This window comes from Geotrypetes seraphini, chromosome 7, assembly GCF_902459505.1.
Source record: "Geotrypetes seraphini chromosome 7, aGeoSer1.1, whole genome shotgun sequence".
NCBI classification, from domain to species: Eukaryota; Metazoa; Chordata; class Amphibia; order Gymnophiona; family Dermophiidae; genus Geotrypetes; species Geotrypetes seraphini.
The window spans coordinates 42,368,662-42,391,025 of record NC_047090.1 but is presented as its reverse complement, the minus strand read 5'-3'; the positions used below and the strand labels follow the sequence as shown (position 1 = coordinate 42,391,025).

General features: G+C 43.9%; 1 protein-coding gene across 3 annotated transcripts in view; it reads left to right on the top strand.

Moving 5' to 3' along the window:
- LOC117363972 (sodium- and chloride-dependent betaine transporter-like) overlaps window positions 1-22,364 on the top strand; it is a 208,580-nt gene that overhangs the window by 129,548 nt on the left and 56,668 nt on the right. For all 3 annotated transcript variants that reach the window (XM_033952635.1, XM_033952636.1, XM_033952634.1), the window contains 3 exons: window positions 2,378-2,481; window positions 5,400-5,524; window positions 17,531-17,643. In XM_033952635.1, the coding sequence (XP_033808526.1) occupies window positions 2,378-2,481; window positions 5,400-5,524; window positions 17,531-17,643 (342 nt within the window). The remainder of the gene's footprint in view (window positions 1-2,377; window positions 2,482-5,399; window positions 5,525-17,530; window positions 17,644-22,364) is intronic.

Sequence of the window (22,364 nt, the reverse complement as noted above, 5' to 3'; positions counted from 1 at the left end):
GGAATGCTCTTCCGGACTCTGTTATAGGGGAAAACACCCTCCAGGGATTCAAGACAAAGTTGGACAAGTTCCTGCTAAACTGGAACACATGCAGGTGAGGCTGGACTCATTTAGAGCACTGGTATTTGACCTGGGGGCCACCGCGTGAGCGGACTGCTCGGCACGATGGACCACTGGTCTGACCCAGCAGCGGCAATTCTTATGTTCTTAAGAGGCCTAGTTTCTCTAACCTCTCGCAGTACGGCAATTTCTCCAGCCCCTTAACTATTTTAGTTGCTCTTTTCTGGACCCTTTCGAGTAGTACCGTGTCCTTCTTTATGTACGGCGACCGGTGCTGGACAAAGTATTCCAGTTGGGGGCGTACTATGGCCTGGTACAGTGGCATGATAACCTTCTCTGATCTATTTCTGATCCCCTTCTTAATCATTCCTAGCATTCTGTTCACCCTTTTCGCAGCTGCCACGCATTGTGCGGACAGCTTCATCGACTTGTCGACCAGTACTCCCAAATCTCTTTCCTGGGAGGTCTCTCCGAGTACCACACCAGACATCTTGTATTCGTGTATAAGATTTTTGTTACCAACCTGCATCACCTTACACTTATCCACATTAAACCTCATTTACCATGTCGCGTCCCATTTCTCGAGCGTATTTATGTCCCATTGCAGGTCTTCGCAATCCTTCTGCGTCTTCACTAATCTGAATAGCTTCATACCGTCCGCAAATTTAATCACCTCACTCGTTGTACCAATTTCCAGGTCGTTTATAAATATGTTGAAGAGCACAGGTCCAAGCACCAAACCCTGTGGCACTCCACTCGTGACGCTTTTCCAGTCCAAGTATTGTCTATTTACCCCCACTCTCTGTTTCCTATCTGCCAACTATTTTTTTATCCACCTGAGTATTTCACCCTCGATTCCATGGCTCGCAATTTTTCAAAGTAGTCATTCATGTGGGACCTTGTCGAACGTCTTCTGAAAATCCAGATATACAATGTTGTTAAAGAACAATTTTTAAATCCACATTTTATCTAGCAAAATGCCACTGAAGCTATTCATGTTGAGGATTTAGCTTCCTCTCTATCAGAAGTTTCCAAAATTGTTAAAATATCTAAAAGTTCTTCATTTTGATTAAGAGTTTGTTGGTCTTGTGACTTTCTAATTGGTAGATAATAAACTTGAGAAAAGGGAGGATTTGATTCTTCTGGAACTAGAAGTATTTCAGCATCTCTCTAGGAGTCACTGAGAATACCTGAGAGAAGTTCAGGAAACCTAGATTATTATTCCGAAAACTATTTTCCAATAATTATATGTTTTTTTCTCAAGTTAGTATTAATCTTTAATTATTGCTTCCTGTGTTTGACGTATCTTGCTTAGATCCTTATTGTATTTATCAAACCAAAGTTATGAAGAACCTATTTCAACTTTTACCTCTTTCAATTCTTCTTCTTGCTTTTTAGTTCTTTCCTCCAGCCATTGAATTTGGGGACATAAAGATTTCCCCAGATTAGCAACTTCGGGGGTGGGGGGCTTCAGGGGCTCCATGGGTGGCGTCAGGATGGAGTGGGCATCCCTCCTGCTGGGCAACTTCGGACAGGTGTTGGGGCTTCCAAGGGGGTGGCGGCAGAAGGGAGTGGGCATTCCTCATTCAGGGATACTTTCTGGGTGGGTGTCGGGGATTTGTGGGGGTCCCCTGCCGCTTAGCTGATCATGACAGGGGTATTTCCCCCCAATCAGCTGAGCTGGCAGAACTCCCCAAAGCAACCGGCTCAGCTGATCGGGGATTTCCTTGCTGCGATCTGCTGAGGTGCCCACTTTTACTTTTAGATTTTAGACATGTAAATATCAGGCATCTGTTGCAACCCTAGGGAGACGCTTAGGGCTGCTTAAGCTCACCCAAAGCCACTTTTGGATGAAACCATGACCCTACATGTCTCTCTGCACTACAGTGTAGGCTGCCTGCCTCAGGGGTATTTTTAAACGTGCATCCTGATTGGCTATCAGATGGTGGAAGGACGTCTACTACCGCCTACAATCGGGAAGCCCATTTATAGAATCAGTCCTTTTCTGTCTTTTTAAAGTAAGGAGCTTACATTTTATTTCCTACTTTTTAAGTGTACTTTGTAGCCAAATAAATTAGATCAGGATATAATTAATTCTATTGTGAGGGTCTGACAATATAAATAAAGCATGAGACTGAAGATTTACCAGAATCTCACTATGGAATTAAAACCTAATAATGCAGTCAGTTGAATTTATCACTGTTACAATAAAGACTCTTTAATACCACATTGTGATGATATCAAAAGGACGTCTAGAATGCTTTAATCCATTTTGTTATTTTGCCCTTTTATGGAAATGCTTTTTATTCTATTTTAGGTTTGGATGGATGCGGGCACTCAGATCTTTTTCTCCTATGTTCTTTGTCAGGGGTGCTTGACGGCAATGGGCAGCTATAACAAGTACAATAACAACTGTTACAGGTATGATCCCCTCCATCAAAGATAACTACCTGATAGACTGCAGTATAAGTCCCTGGCATTATATTATGGGGCTAGGTCACTCAGACCACTGGGCCTTAGTGTGCATTATAACTGCACTGAATAACATACTTTACTATTCGGCCAAATACAAATAACAAAAAACATTATTCAGCTAAATGCGAATACCTACTACAAATAATGAAGATTCAGCCTTAACATGACAAATAATGAAGCAATGTGAAATCAGTGATCAAGTACATAGTTCCGAAGGATTTAGCACAGTAGAGACCTGGATTATTTGTATTCAAATTTAATTCACTATTCGGCCAAATACAAATAATGAAAAGCATTATTTGACCAAATTCAAGTACCGAATACAAATAAGGAAAGATTAGGTTTCTTTCTAGTAGAAAGGCATACGAGTTGTAGTTCCTTCCTATTTCTCCTACTGTAAACCGTGTCGAGCTCTACGAACGTGGAGATGATCCGGTATACAAACCTAAGGATTAGATTAGTTAGATTAGAGTCTTGAACCAGTGGGTTATTCTCCTTTAATTGTGAATTGTGTAGAAGGCATCTTCTACATTTTTTGGCTCCATCTCCTGCCTCCCTGGGTTTAGCTGTAGCTCCTCAGTCTGTACCAAAGCAGTTGAAAACCATTATAAGCGGAGCAAGAAAAATAGGAGGGGTACAGGGACTTTTCAGACAAAGACAAATCTGTTCTGCTTTGTAATGATTACAATAAACAAATCAATTTTAGATGTGCGCAGATGTGATACAATGACATTAAACACATGTGTGCGACCTCACCACGTTACATCCATGCATGTTGAGGGAGAATCAGTTGTAAGACCTTCATGAAAATGTAGGTGAAGACCCTATGAGACCCCCAGAGGATATTTTTAAGATAGACATTGTGCTATTAAATGCAGGTTTCTGAATAATGAAAGAAACATATTTCTCCCTGTCAGCAGAAACAATATGCTTATGTAAGAGGTTCATCTTTGCTCTAGTAGCTAGAAAATAATCTGCTGACTGTAACAGCATTGGATATTTTGGAACTTTCCAAGAAGACAAACCCATACAAGATGTCCTACCAACAGTTATCTGCACTGCTGACAAAGTGACAATGAAGCTCAGGAAGGAGGGGGCCTACTCTCAGAAATTATTGAACTTAATATTAAGAATGCAGTGTCAGGGGAAATAGAGGAGTCAGATTTGATACTGGGTGGTATCATGCTTCAATATGGCTCCATGATAAGTATGCAGACTATACAATCAATAGATATAATAGATGTGTCAACCCAATAGAAAGTGAGTATGTTATCTGTAACTAGGCAGTACTCTAGGCTATTGAACTAAAGTATATAAGTAGCATACCGGGTGGCTTAAGCTTGAGAATGGATCCATAGCAGTATCCGGCTACTCTGTATGTTATCCATTGGCTCGATCTGCTGTACTGTTGTTCCATGTAAGCTGACTTTTGTCTATTACTAATAAACCTATATTATATATTGCAATCGGGTTATCATTGCGAGGTCATATTCTGAAAAGGTTAGCAGCGCCTTTTCAATGTGCAGATGCCCTCCCAACGCTGTCCCGAGATGGAAGCTTTTCAAAACCTGGACAAAGTGCCACGTTATTAAAAGCTGTCCGAATGCCTGGACAGTCCTTTAAAAAGAGGACAGGTCCGGGTAAATCCAGATGTCTGGTAACCCTAATTGTAATCCTCAAGAACCGGAAAAGGGGAAGAATGAATAAACATCAATAATAAGGGGCTCATAATCAAAAAATAAATACGTCCCAAAAATGGCCTAAAGCAGTGGTTCCCAACCCTGTCCTGGAGGACCACAAGACCAATCGGGTTTTCAGGATAGCCCTAATGAATATGCATGAAGCAGATTTGCATGCCTGTCACTTCCATTATATGCAAATCTCTCTCATGCATATTCATTAGGGCTAACCAGAAAACCCGATTGACCTGGTGGTCCTCCAGGACAGGATTGGGAACCATTGGCCTAAAGCACCACTTGGATGAATTATAGTCGTCCAAGTGACGACAATCGAAAGCCGACAAAAGATACGTCCAATGTCCTACTACGTCCAACGTAAGTCGTACAAAATGGAGGCGGGCCTTGGGCGTTCCGAGGGTGGGTTGATGGCAGGAACATACAAGTACGATAACCAAAATCACAGCAGTTTGCTCTGTGCGTTCTAATTCGTCTAAGCTGCTCCCGATTGTGTGCTACTAACAAAAGCTGTCTTCTGTCTGCATCTACACAGGCAATGGAAGAAAGTTTGCCAGTGTTTGTGTCCTCCTCCCTATGGCCTTCTGTACCTGACCTTCCCTGCTTCTTTGTATACCCGTTTCTCTCTCTATGTCTCACAGACCCCTGCAACAGCCCCTTTCCCATCCCTCCTACCTCCTATCAGCATCTCCAGCTCTTTATCTTCCTTCCATTTCATCTTACTCATTCACCTTGGTCTCTGTATCCTGTGGCAGGAGCTGCAGAGTAGTGAGTGATCAGTTTCACACCTGTATTTGCTTGGGGGGAGGGACAGGAAGGAGTCAGGTAACTGCCTGCCAGGGGAATGTGGAGATTCTAATTTGCTCTGCTTTGTTTGGTAAGTGGTAGTGCCCTGCACCTCTGTGGAAAATGGACGTGAATGCTCTGATTGTAGCAGAAATCATGCTGCAAGAAGAGGAGAGAGATCATGAAAGGCTGCATCAGAGACCCCACTGCAGGAGGGCATTCAGGCCTCGCTCCTGCTTTCCAGGCCTGACCAACCAGCAGTGTCTAGAAAGATACCACATTGTTAAGGCCACCATCCAGGATCTCTGCGTGGATTTATTCCTCACTTTACTGGATCATGATACATTGAGACAGCAATATTCTTTTCCTTCTCTTTGTCTGCAGGGACTCCATTGCACTCTGCTTCCTGAACAGCATTACAAGCTTCATTGCTGGCTTTGCCATCTTCTCTGTGCTGGGTTTCATGGCTCGTGAGCAGGGTGTACCCATTTCACAGGTGGCTGAATCAGGTATACACTTTGTGGCTTAGTTGTAATGTAAGATATCTCTTTCCATGCTCAGAAGTAAATAGATGCAAGTCTAAAGTCATTCTGCATAATAATTTCTGCATTTATTATTACTGCTATTGTTTTTTTTCTTTTATATATATTAGAGGAAATCAACTATAGAACTCTGGAAAAAGTTATGAACATACAACCATTATGTTAAAGGACCAATTACTTTAAGCCAATAACTATTTGTTATCCCAGGACAAGCAGGCAGCATATTATCCCAGGACAAGCAGGCAGCCTATTCTCAACATTTGGGTGACATCATCCACAGAGCCCTGATGTGGTAGCTTTGCAAGCAGACTTGAAGAACTTTAGAAAGTTTGCAACTGCCGCACCGCGCATGCGTGAGTGCCTTTCTCCCCGATGCAGGGCGCACGTCTCCTCGGTTCTCAGTTTTCCGCAGAGCCGAGAAGTCCTATTCGATGCACTGCTCTAGACTTGGTCTACTTTGTGCCTTCTCTCACCACGGCTTGTGTTCTTTTTAAGACAGGGTTGCTGTGTTATTTGCGTGTTTTTATTTTACTTTTTTAAAAATTTTTATTTTTCTTTATTTTCTTCATGTCACATCGGGGCCTGCCTCGTGGCCTCAGCCTGTTGGCTTCGATTTCACCACGGCTATTTTTCAGTCTACGATCAAAACATTCAAGGTACTAAAGGGGATAGACTTAGTAGATAAGGACAGGTTGTTCACCCTCTCTAAGGTAGGGAGAATGAGAGGGCACTCTCTAAAGTTGAAAGGGGATAGATTCCGTACAAACGTAAGGAAGTTCTTCTTCACCTAGAGAGTGGTAGAAAACTGGAACGCTCTTCCGGAGTCTGTCATAGGGGAAAACACCCTCCAGAGATTCAAGACAAAGTTAGATAAGTTCCTGCTGAACAAGGACGTTTGCTGGTAGGGCTAGTCTCAGTTAGGGCGCTGGTCTTTGACCAAAGGGCCGCCGCATGAGCGGACTGCTGGGCATGATGGACCACTGGTCTGACCCAGCAGCAACAATTCTTATGTCCCAGCCGGTCACAGATTCAAGAGTCGTGTGCCCGCTTTGTTACCCTTTGCTTTGCTTAAACGTCGAGTTCAGGTGGTGAAAGTCTTCGGCGGTATGGATCCACTAACCACGGTCTCGACCTCGACCTCAGCTCCGGTCAAGTCTTCTACGGGTCTCTCGCCTTCTACCTCGACCTTAATCAAACCTTCCACGTTTGGGAAGTCCTCATCCTCGAGCAAATCTGCTAAGTCTTCTCCTGAGGAGCCACTTTCCTTGCTGTCTTCCTCAGGTCAGGTAGTGCAGCAGTCTGTTCCAGCAGTGATTCTGAAGCTGCCCAAGAAGCATGTCTCCAAATCAAAGCATCATTCTTTCTCCTCTTCCTTGAAGAATATAGCCATACCAAATGTACCAGATCAAGTCTCGGTTTCACATTTGCAGGCTATGATCCAGACCTTTATGCCTCAGGAGTTTGGTAATATGCTTGCCAAACATACTCCTGTCTCGACTCTGCTTCCTGCAGCCCAGCTTGAGCACAAGGAGTCGAGTCCTTGACAGTGCCTCGAGCTGAACCTATACACTCAATGCAAGGAGTCCAGTCTTTGTGAGTGTCTCGTCTGGAGCCTAAGCACTCTGTACAAGGAGCCAAGTCCTTGCTGGTGCCTCGAGATACCTCGACAAAAAGAGCTCAGTCCTTTTTGGTGTCTCGACCTTGATCTCCAGCCTCCAGCCCTCCTTCCTCACATAAGGCACTGCCCTTCTCGAAGCATAGGATGAGGACCTCTCGACATTCCTCTCAGCGGGACTTTTATGGTTTGAGGCACAATTTGCTACATCAGTAGAGGTACCCATTGAGGCCCAGGTCCTCTTCTCGAGACAGGCCTCGCTCCTCCAGGCCTAGAGACTCTTCGAGGCCTCTAACTCCGAAGTCGAGGACACCACCTGCAGAGCCTTACCACTATGGTTCTTTTCCTGTGAGGGATTCTATCCATTCTCTCAGTGAGTCATCTGTACCTGCATATTCAACCTTAGGTATCAGTACTGCAAAGAGGCTTCACCTTCGTTTTCTGCTTTGCGAGGCACCTCGAGGTCACCTACTTCCCCTCAAAGCTGCCCTTCCTCAAATCAGGTTTCTTTTTCTACATTCCACTCTGATTCCAAGTACTCTATGGAGTATTTAGAGGAAATAGGTATATCTCATCCTCCTGCGGAGCCTCTCAAATTATCCATTAATCGATTCTGTCTCAGACGCAATCTTAAAACACCTTATTCCATTCCTGCTGTTCCAGGAAAGCTGGGATCTCGTTACAGGATGGTCCACTGCAAAGGCTTTGAGAAATCTCAGTTATTCCATCAGTCCCTTCTTCTGGAGTCTTCTCTGAAAAGGACCAATCCTGCCAATCTCTCCTTACAGTGAGAAATTGGAGAAACTGGGCCTTTTCTCCTTTGAAAAGAGGAGACATGATCGAAACATTCAAAATACTGAAGGGAATAGACTTAGTAGATAAAGACAGACTGTTCACACTCTCCAAGGTAGGGAGAAAGAGAGGGCACTGTCTAAAGTTGAAAGGGGATAGATTCCGTACAAACATAAGGAAGTTCTTCTTCACCCAGAGAGTGGTGGAGAGCTGGAACGCTCTTCTGGAGTCTGTTGTAGGGGAAAACACCCTCCAGGGTTTCAAGATTAAGCTGGACAAGTTTCTGCTAAACTAGGACGTACACAGGTGAGGCTGGACTCATTTTAGAGCACTGGATGGTCTTTGACCTGGGGGCCGCCATGTGAGTGGGCTGCTGGGCACGATGGACCACTGGTCTGACCCAGCAGCGGCAATTCTTATGTTCTTTTAAAGTTTATGCCACTATCACTCCTGGAAGAGAGGGCAGGACCATGGACAAATTTGGTCATCGCTTGTATCAAAAATCTCTTAAGGCAACTAGAGTTTTGAATTACCATTTTGTTTTTACTTTTTATTTCAAGCATTTGGTTGACGCCCTGCCTGATTTTTTCAGGTATATTCCTCAACATCAACTTCCAGAGTTCCAGCATCTGACTTCCACTCTGATTCATTTGAACTTTCCTTGAGGGTCACGACCTTCTCAGTGGCAATGCGTTGGCTTGCCTGGCTCCGCACTGTAGACATGGACCCCTATCTTCAAGATAGTCTGGCCAACATCCCTTGTCAGGGCAATGAATTGTTTGATGACTCGATTGAGGCAGCTACTAAACGATTGTCTGAGCATGAAAAATCATTTGCTCCATCATTCGACCTAAGCCTAAGCCTCCCACCTCTAAGGGCTTCATCTTACCAGAGGCGTTTTCCTCAGAGAGCAGCTCCTTATACACGAGCGCCTCCTAAGAAACAATTACAACAGCAACAGCAAAGGCAGTAAAAACCTTAGACTCCTGCCGTGCCTCAGGCCTCTCAGCCTTTTTGGCCATCTGCTACAGAGCATACCCTCAATCGCTCTACCTCTGTCCTCTCCCCTTCCCATTGGGGGTCATCTCCATCATTTTTACCAATGATGGCAGATCATTACAACAGACCTCTGGGTACTCTCATTCATCAGGGAAGGTTACTATCTTCATTTCCTCCAGATTCCACTGGATCTTCCTCCAAGAGAATATCCTTCCAATTCATCGCAGACCACCCTTCTTCTTCAGGAAGCTCAAGCTCTGCTTCATCTCCGTGCCATCGAGGAAGTTCCTTTGGAACAGCAGAGCAGGGATTTTTACTCCCATAACTTCCTAGTTCTGCAGAAGACGGGTGATCTGCATCCTATATTGGACCTTAGAGAACTCAACAAATTTCTTGTCAAAGAAAAATTTTGCATGTTGTCTCTGGCATCCCTTTATCCCCTTTTAGATCAGAATGATTGCTTATGTTCTCTAGATCTCAAAGAGGCTTACACTCACATTCCCATTCATCCATCCTCTCGACAGTTCCTCAGAATTCGGGTGGGAAATCTACATTTCCAATACAGAGTGCTACCCGTCGGCCTGGCTTCATCTCCAAGAGTGTTCACCAAGTGCCTAGTTGTAGAAGCAGTGTTTCCGTATCTGGACAACTGGCTCATCAAAGATCTCAGGGGGTTATTGTAGTGACCCAACGAACTACGTGGTTCCTCTAAAGTTGGGAGGTTCAAAATCAACTTTCCAAAATCCCAGCTACAGCCCTTTCAAACTCTACAGTTCATCAGAGCTGTCCTGGACACTGTTCCACTCAGCACATTGCTTCCTAATGATAAGATGCTGTGAAATCTTATCATCAGCCCATAATAAAGACCTTGTGACAGTGACAGTTACAATAAGATAGGTTTATTAGTAAAAAGCAAAAGGCAACTCACATGAAATAGCAAAGTACAGCATATTGGCTACAAAGGATAGCATACATATGAAATAGCAATCTGATGTTATTTTTGGGTCTGACTCTTCTCTCTTCTCTCTCCTACTTCTCTTCTGCCACCCAGCATGTCACTTATATACATTATTTCAGTACTTTGGGGTACCTCCTAGTTACTCACTTCTCATTGGTTTGTCACATATGTCATTTTTATTGGCTGAATGGTCTATACACTTATCATGGAGCCATACTGAAGCATGACGTCACCTGGTGCCAAAACTGACCTTTTTATATTTCCCTGACAAATGCATTCCCAATACTAAGGCTAATAACTCCAGAGAACAAGCCCCCACCTTCCTGAGTTACACTGTCCTTCGCTACCACTTCTTAGGAGGACTTCTTATCATGTACTGTACTGTTCTGAAAAGTTCCAAAACAGTGATGCCACAGTCAGGAGATCTGACTGCTAGTTTCTGGAGCAAAGGTGAATCTCTCTTTTACTGGCAGAGAGGAAAATGACTTCTTAGAAGTTTGAATTCATATGCATAATGCCTCTATTAGAAATATAACTATTTGGGGTTCTCACGGGTCTTCACCTACAATATATGCAGGTCTTATGCTTGCATCTTCTTCTGCCTACATTTTCATACAGGTCTTACTCCTGATTCTCCTCTGATTTGTCCTCATTCCTCTCTAAAATTCCCCTCTGGAAGCCGACACGTAGGAGGCTTCCACCCTCTAGATTTGGGGTATAGATAAGGGTTTGTAGTTGGTGTCACAACATCATCCACATCCAGGAGGAGAGGAAAGGCCATTACTCAGAAGTCAAGCTTAGTAAAATTGAGAAGGCACTTTTACTATCACCCTTAATCTAATATGACGCCAGCTTCATTAGGACTCACGATAAACATGTGTATAACAATAATACCTCAAAGTAAAAGGAAACAAACAAAAAACATTAAGCATAGAAATATCTGGAAAAATTTTTACATTGGTTGTACATTTGACAATTAATGGCTGTATCCAGTTAGGCAGCTACCCCTCTAGGGGAATAAATTAACAGAACTATTGTTCATTAACACTTGAATGCCCAGTAACTAAAATAAAGAAATAAAACAAGCCTCATTCCCTATATTCCAAGAAATATCCTGGAATCTAAAATCACTCTTGCAAATTAAGCCTAATATAATACATTAACGAAAAGGAATAAGAAGGCAAAAGGAAATAAGCGTAGCATAGGCCAAAAGACATAGGCAATGACGTGATGCTGTTATCCTCCACTGGCACAGAAAAACATAATAAACCCGAGAAAAGAAAAAAAAAAAAAAAGAGAAAGAAAGAAATCCTACTAAGTAGTAAAGGGCACTAAGAAGGTGATAGCAATATCAATAAAACAACTGGGTTTTCAGAAACAGAAAAAGTTGCGCAAATGAAGCCTGTATCTCACACAACTCAAGTTCTCTATGGGCTGTCTCCTCTGGACTAGTTTCCAGAGCTGCTCGAGCACCATAACAAAGAACACAGTGCAAAGTGATCGTGTATGTTCCACGCTTCCTAATGGCAGGATGAATGGGGCCAAAATAGGGGACCAGGGAATTGCCAAGCCCGGTCCGCGTTATTCTAGTCCGTGCGTGCACACTAGATCTGTGTAAAACATAGGGCAAGTGGCAGAGGGTGGCATTATAAACGACAGGGCTATTAGGGCGCTGCGTGGGGGCCAAAGTAGAGAGTACAGGGTGCAAGGGCAGGGAAGATAGAGAACAGACAACATTCGGGGAGTCCATATAACCAAAGTATCTAAAGATTGTGTAAGGTTGCAGGAGAAAGGCAAACAAAGCAAGTAACTATAATCCCATAACCCTTAACACTGACACAATAATGTCTAAACAAACAAAAAAAAATAGTAAGAAAAACTCTTAACTAAAACAACGTGTTAATGTGGCGTGTTTGGAAATATACCTTATCAGAAACGCATAACTTACTTATGGATGTCTAAACTAAAAAAAGGAATAATAACACTCTTAACTAAAGCTAACCTCCTATTGAAAAAATGTCAAACATGAAAAAGGAACAAAATGCATTGACAACAATGAAATTCAGTCCATCAGCTCATAAATCATTCATCAAGAAATTCTGTAGGAGCTGGCTTAAAGTCTCTATGGTACACAAGACTGCAGTATTTCAGGCTTAGAACGGTGCAGACCTGGTTGACTGCAAACATTATCAGGTCATGCTCATAGGCTAAAATGGAAGTCCAGAGCAACACATTAGATCAGTGGTCTCAAACTCAAACCCTTTGCGGGGCCACATTTTGGATTTGTAGGTACTTGGAGGGCCGCAGAAAAAATAGTTAATGCCTCATTAAAGAAATGACAATTTTGCATGAGGTAAAACTCTTTATAGTTTATAAAACTTTCCTTTAACAGTTAAAAAGGAAAGATATATAAACTATAAAGAGTTTTACCTCATGCAAAATTGTCATTTCTTTAATAAGACATTAACTATTTTTTCTGCGGCCCTCCAAGTACTCTATTTTTTTCTGCACATTTAAAGTTCAATATCTTTTCTTTCTCAAAAGTGGCACATTTCAATCACTAAATTGAAAATAAAATCATTTTCCTACCTTTGTTTGGTAATTTCATCAGTCTCTGGTTGCACTTTATTCTTCTGACTGTGCATCCAATACTTCTTCCCTTCTTTCAGCCTCCTGTATGCTTCCTCTCCTCCAGACCTCATTCCCTCCCCCAACTTTTTCTTTCTTTCTCTGTTTGTCTTTCTCTGATTCCGTGCCCCATTTTTTGCTTTGTTTCTGGTTCCCTGTCCCCCCTCCTTCTTTCTTCCTTCCTCCCTCCATGCCCCATTTTTTGCTTTTTTTTTCTGGCTTCCTGTCCCCACCCCACCTTCTTTCTTTCTTTCTTCCTTCCTTCCTGCCCTCCCCCATGCCACCGCCGCCGCGGAATAGGCTGCTGCTGCTGCCGCCGCTATTGGGAACAGGCCATCTCCCTGCTTCTCTTCTGCACGGGGCCGACCAACTCTCGCTGCCCGATGTCCATTCTAACATCGGAAAGGACGTTCCGGGTAGCCAGGCAGTGATTGGCTAGCCCGAACGTCCTCTCGACATCAGAATTGACGTCGGGCTGCCAGAGTTGGTCGGCCCTGCAGGGAAGAGAACAGTGGACCGCCCCCCCCATTGGTACGCCACTGGAGCAGCAGCGTGTCTGGCGCCGCGGGTGGCTGCTCCTTGCGAGATCCGCGCCTGCGTCTGAAGCCTCTCTGATGCTGTGACATCAGAGAGGCTTCCGATGCAGGAGTGGATAGCGCAAGGAGCCGCCAACCCGCAGCTTTGAGCGAACGAGCCGGCTGCTACTCCAAAAGGAAGAGAATGATGGCCTCCAGACCGCGGGCCGCAAATAAAACCTGGAGAGCCACATGCGGCCCACGGGCCGCTTGTTTGAGACCGCTGGTCTACACCATGTACAAAACGCGGCAATCAGCCTTCTAAAAAGCCTCCGTGCCCCTGACCCTGTCTCCCAGGTTCTATTGTTGGTTCACTGGTTGCCTCTAGCCAAATTCTGTGTCTTCAAGAGCCTGATGATAGCGTTCAAAACCTTGCATGACATGGCAACCGGCTACATGTCGATTAAGCTTCCCCTGTACGTGCCGAACCAGGATGAAATACACCTCAAAACACCCCCTGGTCATGCCATTCAACTGCAAACCGCCAAACAACATTTCTACTCCCACTTCATACTGAGCCACTGGAATCAACTGCCCCCACAGATCAGATCCCTTAAAAGACTCTTCAACTTTAGAAAAGCAATAAAAACATACCTCTTTGCCTAGCTTCCTTGCCTAAGACTGATAGATTGCAAAGAACTATTAATCTATATTGTCCTAGATCCACGGTATGTATCAGGTTAGGATAAAAACTTATATTGATAAATCTTGCACTGTAGCTATGTCAAATGTATCCTGTAAACTGCATATTGGTACTAGATTTACTAAATTACCCTAGTTTGTTAGTCAAGCCCCTTCCCTTCCCTTTTTTTAAAGCAGACTGAAAACCCACCTTTTTGATCATCCGCAAAGAGGCAAATTTTACCCGTCAACCCAATATTAAAAAGAACAGGCCTTGAGGCACACCACTGGTAACATCCCTTTCCTCAGAGTGATCTCCATTGATCACTACACTTTGTCGCCTTCCACTCAAGCAGTTCTTGACCCAGCCCGTCACTTTAGGACCCATCCTGAGGGCATTCAGTTTATTTATTAGATGTCTGTGTGGAATACTGTCAAAGGCTTTGCTAAAATCTAAATACACCACATCTAGCGCACATCCTCTATCCAATTCTCTGGTCACCCAGTCAAAGAAATTGATCAGACTGGTCTGACAAGACCTACCTCTAATGAAACCATGTTGCCGCCGGTCCTGTAATCCACAGGATTCCAGAAACTTAACCATTCTCTGTTTTAAAAGTGTTTTCATTAATTTACTTACCACAGAAGTCAGACTTACCTAATGTGACCATTTATTTTCTTCATCAAAATGGGATATCTACTGATTTTCAGTCCCGCTCAAATCCTGCCCCAGCCCCACCCCCAATTTCTTCCAGTTATTTTTCATGTACACAATATCTTATTAATTCATAATGGTAACCATAAAATAAAATAAAAAAAACCACAAAGCACACTGTATGCAGAAAAAAATGTTTAAAAGAGGTCAATACAGATGACTTTAAAATATGCAATACAATATCACCTCAGTAACAACTATAGAAAAATAGACAAATATAGTGCAAAATATAGACAGCAGGTATAAATTCTCAAAGCTGACACATTTTGATCACTAAATTGAAAATAAAATCATTTTTCCTACCTTGTCTCTGGTTGCATTTCCTTCTAACTGTGCATCCTTTATTTATTTATTTATTTCTCTCTCCCTGCTCCCCCCCCTTTCAGTCTTTCTTTCTCTCTCCCTGCCCCCCAAAGCCACCGCTGCCTCCCTGCCCCCCCCCAAGCCACCACCGCCATACTAACTCTTTCTTTCTTTCTCTCTCCCTGCCTCCCCCCACACCACCACCAACAACGACAATTTCTCCCTGCTTCCCCTCCATCAACGCCTACGCAGCAACAGGGCCAGGCACAACAGCTGGCCCAGAAGCCTTCCCCCGACATCAATTCTGACTTCGGAGAGGAAGTTCTAGGCCAGCCAATCGCTGCCTGGCTAACCCGGAACTTCCTCTCTGACATCAGAATTAACATCGGGGAGAAGGCTTCTGGGCCAGCCGTTATGCAGTCGCAGCACTCACCTGGCCTGGCCCTGTTGCTGCATCAGTGGGGAAGCAAGGAGAGAGCCCAGGCTCTGCGATTGCCTGTCCCGTTGTCCCCACACACAGCTTCAGGATGCTTTTTCTGAAAATAGGACATTTTGGCATCCCAAAGCTGTGCGTGGGGACAACAGTACAGGGGATCTAAAAATGGAATGGTCCCGTTCAAAGCGGGACGTATGGTCACATTAGACTTACCAGCTTGTAATTCCCTACTTCTTCCTTACTTCCACTTTTGTGGAGAGGAACCTCATCTGCCCTTCTCCAGTCCTCCGGTACCACTCCTGACTCTAGAGACTCATTGAAAAGGTCAGTCAGAACTTCCACTAGAACATCCCTAAGTTCCTTCAGCACCCTAGGATGTACACCATCCAGACCTATCACTTTGTCTACCTTTATTTTAGCTAGCTCCTCACGAACACAACCCTCTGAAAATCGATCAGGATGTATTACTCCTCCATCTCTATTCACATTTGTCTTCTGCGGTCCTGCTCCCGGCACTTCAGCTATGAACACAGAACAGAAATATTTGTTAAGCAATGCAATCTTTTTATCAGCTTCTATATATTCCTCACCTGAGTCTCTCAATGCCACTTTTGCACTTCTTCCTATCACTAATATATTTTAAAAATGTTTTGTCTCCCCGTTTTAATGTCAGCTATTTTTTCTTCCATATGCATCTTTGCTTTCCTGACTACATGACCAGCCTCTCTTAACTTTTCCAGATATTTTTGCCTGTCTTCCTCTTTCTGCGATCTTTTGTAGTTTATGAAAGCTAACCTCTTTTTCCTTACCTTCTCAGCTACTACTTTTGAGAACCAAAGTGGCCTTCTTTTCCTCTTGCTTTTACTTACTTGCCTCAGAAAAAAGTTTGTCGCCCTTACAATCGCTCCTTTCAGTTTTGCCCACCGCATTTCCACTCCTTCCAGACAGTCCCATCCAGACAATAATTCTTTGACGTAAACCCCCATCCGAACAAAGTTAGTTTTTTTAAAAGTCTAGAACCTTTGCTTTTGAATGTGCCATCTTAATATTAAACCATACCATGCAGTGATCACTGGATGCCAGATGATCACCCACTGTAACATCAGCAACACTTTCCCCGTTTGTAAGCACTAAGTCCAGTATGACCCCCATCCCATATGGGTTCCATTACCAACTGCTGGAACACTTCTCCTTGTACAGAATCCCACAATAGGGATACCCCCAATCAACATCCGGCATGTTAAAATCACCTATTAGCAAGACTTCTCCTTTTTTAGATACAGTATATTCTGAATGTCTACGTCTTCCATCTGTGAAGGAGGCCTGTGTATCACACCAATGTAAATATATTCATCATTCCCTCCTTTCAAATTGTACCATAGTGCCTCTTAATTGATCTGCAGATCCTCTTCCTTGCCCTGCAGATCCTGCAAGGTTAAAAGCTGCTCATGCCTGTTCCCATAAAAAAGAAATATCAAAGGCAGCAAATAACTTTTAAACACCTGGTGATGCGATTAGAAGCAATCAGGTCCTGGGATCAGAGAGGTGGGAGGGATGGCAATCCAATTCTGATTTAAGCTGCTTAGAGGAAAGGTGGAAACCCTTTGCTGTTCCTACAGAGACAAGCCTTTCAAAGACTCTGAATCATACAAAATTTGGCAGTGCGACTGATTTTTGGTATAAAAAAATGGGATTATATAACCCCCTACTATCAAAAACTTCATTGGCTGCCCCTAGAAGCAAGAGTGTTCAAATCTATTCTTGGTTTGGCCCCCTTATACCTGGTCTCCCATTTTAACTTGGATTGTTCCACCAGGCCTACACGCAGAATACATATGTTTAGCCACCCAATAATAAAAACCTGCTGATACAAAAGATTTCTGGGCAGAACTCTTCCTTTCCAAGCAAGTCAACAGAACAGTTGGCTGGGTAGCATCATTAAGTATTTCTCATCCTATCTTAGTTTTAGAAAACTAGTTAAAACTAACCTGTTTAACCGATTTGTAACCAAGAACTCTTAAAGCCTTATCCTTGTATTCTACTTACATGTACTCGATGTCCCTACATTGTGACTATTACTCTGTCTTTCTCCCTCCCTACAAGTATTCTCTCTCTCCACATGTATTTGAAGAATTCATTGTAATTTTTCGTTGATTGTCCAGCCCTTCTTATTATAAACCACCTCGAACTACTATGGCTTTGGCGGTATATAAAAAATAAAATAATTATTATTAAGCTGGGGAGGGAGAAATATATTTAATGTTTGTATGATTCTGTTGGGTAGTGAATCAGATGTCTTCATTCATTATATGTATTATGTCTTACCTATAGGACCAGGTTTGGCATTCATTGCATATCCGAAGGCTGTGACTATGATGCCGGTGTCTCAGCTCTGGTCATGCCTCTTCTTCCTTATGTTGATCTTCCTGGGACTAGACAGCCAGGTACAGCACATATTCCACTGAAAATAAAAGACATCATTTCTTTGACTCCTTCTTAATTAGATTTTAGCTTTAATTTTTGCCTTTTCCAAAATTCAAACTCAAAAATGACAAAGACTAGGGGACAATCAATGAAGTTACATGGAGTTAAATAGGAGAAAATATTTTTGCACTCAATGAATAGTTAAGCTCTGGAACTTGTTGCCAGAGGATGTGATAACAGCAGTTAGCATACCTGAATTAAAAAAGAAAATCTGGACAAGTTCCTGGAAGAAAAGTCCATAGTCTGCTATTGAGATTTCTAGTGTAATAGGTGTGTCATTCTGGATGGTTGGGTAATGTCCCAGTGCACATGAGCTGTGCTCCACCTTTTGAATACATCCTCTTTCACTAGAGGGCTCTGCTGCCCCATTCATTTTTTCTTTTGCATGTGAGCCAGAAGGAGTCTTTTCTGATGTGCTCTGTTTATTTCTTTATTTTTCTATTTTTTGCAGTATTTTGAGTGAATTTGGAGCTAAGAGCTCCCCTGGCCAAGGTCCAGCTCTGCCTACAGGGAGGAGAAGCAGACTGAGGTTTGCAGTTGATAGGCCAATCCTTCTGTGGTACCTATTGGCCAGCCTGCAGAAACATTTTGGAGCTCGGGGTCCATTCCCCTTGTAGCATTTCTCACCTTACTGTGTCAAAGGGGCTTGAGTATAGGCTGTCAAGTATCCATAGGTGACTCAGCGGGATCCCACAGGATACTGGCTGTGTTTTGCCTCCCCCTTTCATGTCTGTGGGTCCATGGGGGTTTGAGGCTCATTCAGTCTGACTGGCAGCCTGAAGATTCAGCATTGGAGGAGTGGTCTATTTGAGAAAGTGATTTCTTATCCTAGATCCAGCTATCTTTTGAGTTGAGGAAGGCTGCAGCACATTGCCAGGACAGGCTGTTATGAGGAAAATTCAGGGAAGGGGGGTCTTTCTTTAATTTTCAGCCCCTTGTCTTAGTTAAAGCATTTTGGAGCCCTTTTTTGACACCAAAATGCTGCCACAATGACCATCTTGGATTTCCTGATTTTTTAAAAGATCTTAAGGAGCTTCAAATCAGCTTGTTTTGCCTTCAAACTGGTATGAATAGAATCCTCAGTCTCCTTTATCCCTAATTCATGCCAGTTTTGCGCTGAATGGGTGCCCAAAGAGCGCACTTGCGCCACATACTGCGTAGCACATGAAGGGGGGCAGGAGTGAATAGCTTAGCCTTCCCTTTGTTCTCTAGGGCTGAGGAATGGTCAGGGGTCCATTGTTTGGGAGTAAATCCCATCCAGAGTCCCAGAATGGTAGTTATCCTAAACACAGGGGCACAGTGGCCGCGGAGCCCCAGAATTTCTCCAGAATTTGCCAATCTAATATGGAGAATCTTTCTGGATGGCCAAAATACCCAAGGGGCATCTGGAACCACACTGAATGGTACATGAGGGGGCTGTCTCAGTTTCAGAGGCTGGCCAGGATCTGGTGGGCCTTTCTTAGGAAGACTCAGAGGATGAATGAAAGATTAGGCTACTTATCTCTGCTAATCTTTTTTCTTGTCAATATCCTCTGGAATCTACACCAGTGGGTCATTTACCTTTTCCAGCCTGGAAACTGTAGGGAACTTGAAACCAATTTCTAACCCCTCCCTCTGTAGGCATCTGTTGTTACTTACTCCTGGACTTTCAGTCAGTACACAAGCCAGAGAACTACAGCACAAAACAGGAAAAAAAAGAAGAGAGGGGGCATGGGGAACTCCCCATTACATATATTAAATCTGCTCATGAACAACAATTGCAAACAAATTGGGCCCTAAGGCCAAGCATTGCAGAACAACAAACTTGAATAATAAACAATGTGAAAACAGCATAAATTCAGTTAAAGGAGATACAGCATGTGGTTCAGAAGGGGGCAACTACCCGTAAACCCCCCACCCCACCCCAACCTTACATAAGGGAACAAGAATAGAATTCTTAGTGAGGCTGGTCAAGGACAAAAATCCAGCTTACCAGTTACTGGGTAGGCTACCTGCGAATTGGAGAGACAAGTCTGGGCGGGTGTGTAGATTCCAGAGGATCTTTACAAGAAAGAAAATTAGCAGAGGTAAGTAACCTAATATTTCATTCATGTACAATAACCTATGGAATCTATATCAGTGGGACGTATCAAAGCAGTCCCAGTACATCAGGGAGGGCCTGATGAGCTAACTGAAACCCCAAAAGCTGCATCTTGCTTTGCCGCCACATCAAGCCAGTAGAACTTTGTAAAAGTATGCAAAGAGGCCCAAGTGGCCACTCTACAAATCTCTTAAGGAGAAACAGTTTTTAACTCGGCCCAAAAGGAAGCCATTCCTCTGGTAGTATGAGCCTTGACTCCAAGGGGAGGCGTCTTCCCTACTGACACATAGGTAGCTAAAATAGCCGTATGGATCCATCAAGAGATGGTAGCCTTAGAAACAGGCCTGCCCCGCTGGGCAAGACCCGCCAGCACAAAAAGGTGGTCCAAAAGGCAAAAGTCATTCGTGGCCTCCAGGTATCTCAGAAAGAGACGCTTTATGTCCAGAGACAACAAAACACGGTCCTTGGACTTGGAGCCTGAAGGAATAGAGGCTGGCAGACGAATTTCCTGAATGACATGGAACACTGAGACCACCTTCAGAAGAAAGGAAGGAACCGTCCTCAATAGGACTGCAGAATCGGTGATATAAAAAAAGGGATCTCTGCATGAAAGCGCTTGTAGCTCCGAAACTCTACGTGCCAAAAAGTGATTGCCACAAGGAAAACAGTCTTGATAATAAGATCCTTCAGAGAAATCTGATCCAGGGTGGATGAGCCAGCCAGTGGAGAACCAGGTTCAAGTTCCAAGTTGGACAAGGAAAGCGCAAAGGAGGCTGCAGCCTCCCTGCCCCCTGCAAGAGAACCCCTGAGAGAAGCGGGACCCAATCAAGTGAGGCCCACTATCTGAACACAGAGCAACAATACCACAAGCCCTTATGAAAGCCCGCTTTCAAGAAATCCAGAACCTGTGCCACAAAAGGAGCTGAAGGATCCACCTGAGCCTTCTCACAGCAAGCCTATGATCGCAAAAGAATAGCCCCTAGCTGTTAAAGCCATGCGCTCAAGAGCCAAGCCATAAGACCAAAGTGGTCTGGATCTTGTAGCGCTATGGGGCCCTGCGTGAGCAGCCATGGATGGCAAGGAAGGCACAGACTACTCCCCATACTCAAATGCATCAGGACTGCGTACCACGGTCTCCTGGGCCAGTCTGGAGCCACCAGGATCACCTGGCCCTCGTATAAAGATACGGCGCAGAACACACCCTAACATGGGCCACAGGGGAAAGACAGAGAGGAGCTCTCCTTGTGGCCAAGGTTTGCTTCAAGGCGTCCAGCTCTTCACTGCCGACCTCTCGGCGGCGGCTGAAGAATCTGGCTGCCTTTTTGTTCTTGGCCGAAGCCATCAGATCGAAGGACGGACATTCCCCACAGACGGACTATGACCTCAAATGCCATCCTGGACAGGGACCATTCTCCTGGGTCCAGAATCTGCCAACTGAGAAAGTCTGCCTGGACATTGTTTATACCTGCCATGTGAGCCACAGACATGACCACCAGATGCTTTTCCACTCTGGAAAATAGCATGCGAGCTTCCAGATATAGCAAGGAACTCTTCGTGCCTCCCTGGCGGTTGGCGTAAGCCACTGCCATTGCATTGTGAATGACCACTAGTTTTTTCATTGTATTGTTCCAAATATATTAAAGTGTCATTTAAGAATAGTTGATAGGATAGCATCATGTGGAGAGTTAGACATTTTCATTGTTTGAATAGTACGTTGGACGTCTATCCATTGTCTGCCCTCTCTATCTCTTCCATATGATAACTTCCCTCTTTCTATTCCCCATCCCTCTTTCTATGCCCCTTCCATAAACTGTCCTGTTCCCCTTCTCTGCTTTGTATATGATTCATTTCAGCTTCACCCCCCTCCCCTATGATCTGTTATTACTCCCTTTTCTTTCTTCCCACTCCATTGCATGGTCTGGCATCTCTATCTCCTTTTCTTTTCTTTCCTTTCCTACCCTCCCCCATGCCCTGACATCTCTCTCCTCTCCTTCCCTTCCATAACTCCCTCCCCCTCCATGATCTGGCATCTCCTCTGCTTCCTTTCCCTTGGTCTGGCATCTCTGTCTCCTTCCCTTCCCTTTCCCCATGCCCTAGCATCAGGTGATTTTAACATGCTGGATGTTGATTGGGATATTCCTATTGCGGGGTCCTCTATAAGTAGGGAGATTCTGGATTCTCTAGAAAGAGAACTGTTCCAGCAGTTGGTAATGGAACCCACACGAGATGTAGTAATATTGGACTAAGTGCTAAGTACAAACGGGGAAAGTGTTTCTGATGTTACAGTGGGTGGTCATCTGGCATCCAGTGATCACTGCATGGTATGGTTTAATATTAAGATGAGTATAGAGAGGGCACTTTCAAAATCAAAGGTTCTAGACTTTTAAAAAAACTAACTTTGTTTGGATGGGGGATTATTGTCTGGAAGGGAATGTCTAGAAGGAGTGGAAATGCGGTAGGCAAAACTGAAAGGAGTGATTGTAAGGGCGACAAACCTATTCATGAGGCAAGTAAGTAAAAGTAAGAGGAAAAGAAGGCCACTTTGGTTCTCAAAAGTAGTAGTTGAGAAGATAAGGAATAAGAGGTTAGCTTTCATAAACT